The sequence below is a fragment of the Dioscorea cayenensis genome, unplaced genomic scaffold, assembly GCF_009730915.1.
Source record: "Dioscorea cayenensis subsp. rotundata cultivar TDr96_F1 unplaced genomic scaffold, TDr96_F1_v2_PseudoChromosome.rev07_lg8_w22 25.fasta BLBR01001831.1, whole genome shotgun sequence".
In the NCBI taxonomy this organism is placed as follows: Eukaryota; Viridiplantae; Streptophyta; class Magnoliopsida; order Dioscoreales; family Dioscoreaceae; genus Dioscorea; species Dioscorea cayenensis.
In genome coordinates, this window is record NW_024088222.1 from 1 (window position 1) to 2763 (window position 2763).

The following is a 2763-nucleotide window of genomic DNA, read 5'->3' on the forward strand; positions in this document are numbered from 1 at the left end:
TACTGGCACCACCAAAGGCGGCTCACCACGAGCCCGTGTCGCAGCCTATAAAGTGTGTTGGCCACCTTTCCATGAGGGGCAGAATGCTTTGATGCTGATATTCTTGCTGCATTTGACATGGCAATTCATGACGGTGTTGATGCGCTCTCACTTTCCCTTGGAGGTTATGCAACAGATTATTTCAATGATGGCCTTGCAATCGGGTCATTTCATGCAATTCAGAAGGGGATTTCTGTAATTTGTTCAGCTGGAAACTCTGGCCCGACACCGGCCTCAGTGTCAAACACAGCCCCTTGGATCCTCACTGTCGGAGCAAGCACCATGGATAGAGAATTTCCTGCTTATGTTTCATTCAGTGACAATCAAATCAAAGTTAATTAGTTCATATATTTTCAATCTTTTATACTTAATTTACACTGTCAATTTGTCGAGCATTTATAATAACAATCTTGTTGCGTTGCTGGTGATCAGGGACAAAGTCTTTTCTTCACTGGGTCTTACACACGAACAATATGCCATGATCAGCTCAATAGAAGCAAAGGCAGCAAATTCATCGGCTCATGACGCGTATGCTTGTTTCAAAACTGAATTTCCTACATGTCTAATGCAGTTAGTTTTTATGGTTATTCACCCTTTTTGAGCTTTCTTCAATGAAATGCAGGCAATTATGCTACTTGAATTCTCTAGACCCTGAGAAAGTGAAAGGCAAGATAGTTGTTTGTCTCCGTGGAATCAATCCCAGAGTGGAGAAAGGTGAAGCAGTTCATCTCGCAGGTGGCGCCGGCATGGTCCTTGCAAATGATAAAAGCGCTGGAGATGAGATCATCGCCGATGCTCATGTCCTCCCTGCCACCCACATTTCCTACTCTGATGGTGTTTACTTATTCACCTACCTCAATTCAACCAAGTATGTACATATATCAGAGATATACATATAATAGCCCCACACCGGTTAATTAAGCATTTTGTTCATGTGTTTGATGCTTTGAAGGTCACCCTTGGGATATATTACACTACCTAAAACAAAGATCGACACGAGTCCAGCTCCTGTCATGGCTGCATTCTCGTCCCAAGGACCAAACAGTGTCAACCCGGAGATCCTCAAGGTTGATAATGAGTGTGAATTAATAGTTAATCTTTAAATGCCAATTATTAATTTGTCTGATGATGAATTGTTCATCATTTCTTAATGTGATGCAGCCTGATATCACTGCACCAGGAGTCAGCATCCTTGCTGCCTATAGTACGGCATCAAGTCCGACCGGGCTCAGTTTTGATGCTCGCCGGACTCCTTTCAATGTCGAATCAGGCACTTCCATGTCTTGCCCTCATATATCCGGTGTTGTCGGGCTACTCACAACTCTTCACCCTACATGGAGCCCAGCTATGATCAAGTCAGCAATCATGACAACCGGTAATACATTTTCTTCTACATATCGAGCACATTTCGATCTTATGATCTACTAACTAACTTCATTACTAATTTTTCGCAGCTAGAATTCGGGACAACAAGGAGAAGGTAATCAAGAACTCATCAATGTATGATGCCACTCCATTCAATTATGGTGCAGGACATGTGATGCCTAACCATGCAATGGATCCTGGTTTGGTTTATGATATCACTCCTAGTGACTACTTGGACTTCTTGTGTGCACTTGGCTATAACTCAACAAGAATGAGAGCATTCAGCAATGAGTCACATTCATGTCCTTTGAAGCCAATGGAGCTTGAGAATTTGAACTATCCATCCATTTCCATCCCTAATCTCTTTGGTTCGAAGACGGTAACCCGAACGGTGACAAATGTAGGGCCACCGGGCAAGTACATTGCCTTCGTCTACGCTCCGAGAGGTGTATCAGTGACGGTAAAACCTGCAGTCCTTGATTTCGAAAAATTCGGTGAGCTGAAGAAGTTTAAGGTTACAATGAAAGTCATCCAAGAAGAAGTTCAATATGATACTTATGTGTTTGGAAGGCTTATATGGTCTGATGACAAGCATCATGTAAGGAGTCCTTTGGTGGTAAAGGCCAAATATTGATGTTATTTTGTACCAAATAAGCTTACCGAACTGATTATATGAATGATTATTAATGCTTAACTATATTCCTGAATTTATAACAATATTACTTGTAATTTTTGTTATGATTTCTCCCTTAAAAATTTATGATTTATCTATTTTTTTTAATAAATTATATCAAAATTGATTTGAATGGACATGGGTGAGCTGAGAAACCAATTAATTAACTGGAATTAACCTATTTTTGTTCAAAGAATATCACTTATTTAGAGTGAATACTACTTTTTTTATTAATAATTATTTTTTATTGTTGAGTCATATGAGTCCTATAAAAAAAGATAGACATCTTCTAGCTGGTGGTTATATATATATAAAATAAGGATTCTGATTTAAAAGCTAAATTTATTTTGAGCTTTTTAGCCATCATAAAAATAATGAAATTACTCTCCTCTATAATTATGATTTAGAAAAAATTTTCCAAAAACCTATTATATAAATATATCACTACTTATTTCAAATACTGATTTCTTGTAAATCATGATTTTTTTAAAGCATAGTAGTAAATCATGTGTGAAAATGGTCTTCTTGTTTATTTATGAAATATTAGAAAAATCGATAAAACCATAAAGCCCAGGATTTAAGCACTAGTTTCATGATATTTTTAAGAAATAAATAATAATAGATGAACGCTAGTCCAGTGGTAATTACTGTGTTGGGATTTAGATGTCTCAATTTTGAGCATCTCT

At 37.8% G+C, this 2763-nt stretch overlaps 1 protein-coding gene across 1 annotated transcript; it reads left to right on the forward strand.

Moving 5' to 3' along the window:
* Positions 1-4: 4 nt before the first annotated feature.
* Positions 5-2106, forward strand: LOC120257066 (subtilisin-like protease SBT5.4; the record flags this gene model as incomplete). Its single annotated transcript, XM_039264693.1, is given in 8 exon segments — positions 5-73; positions 76-372; positions 472-483; positions 485-567; positions 662-907; positions 992-1106; positions 1201-1414; positions 1494-2106. Coding segments are annotated over 8 exon segments (1581 nt in total), but the record flags the coding sequence as incomplete, so codon positions are not given.
* Between the last annotated feature and the right edge of the window lie 657 nt (positions 2107-2763).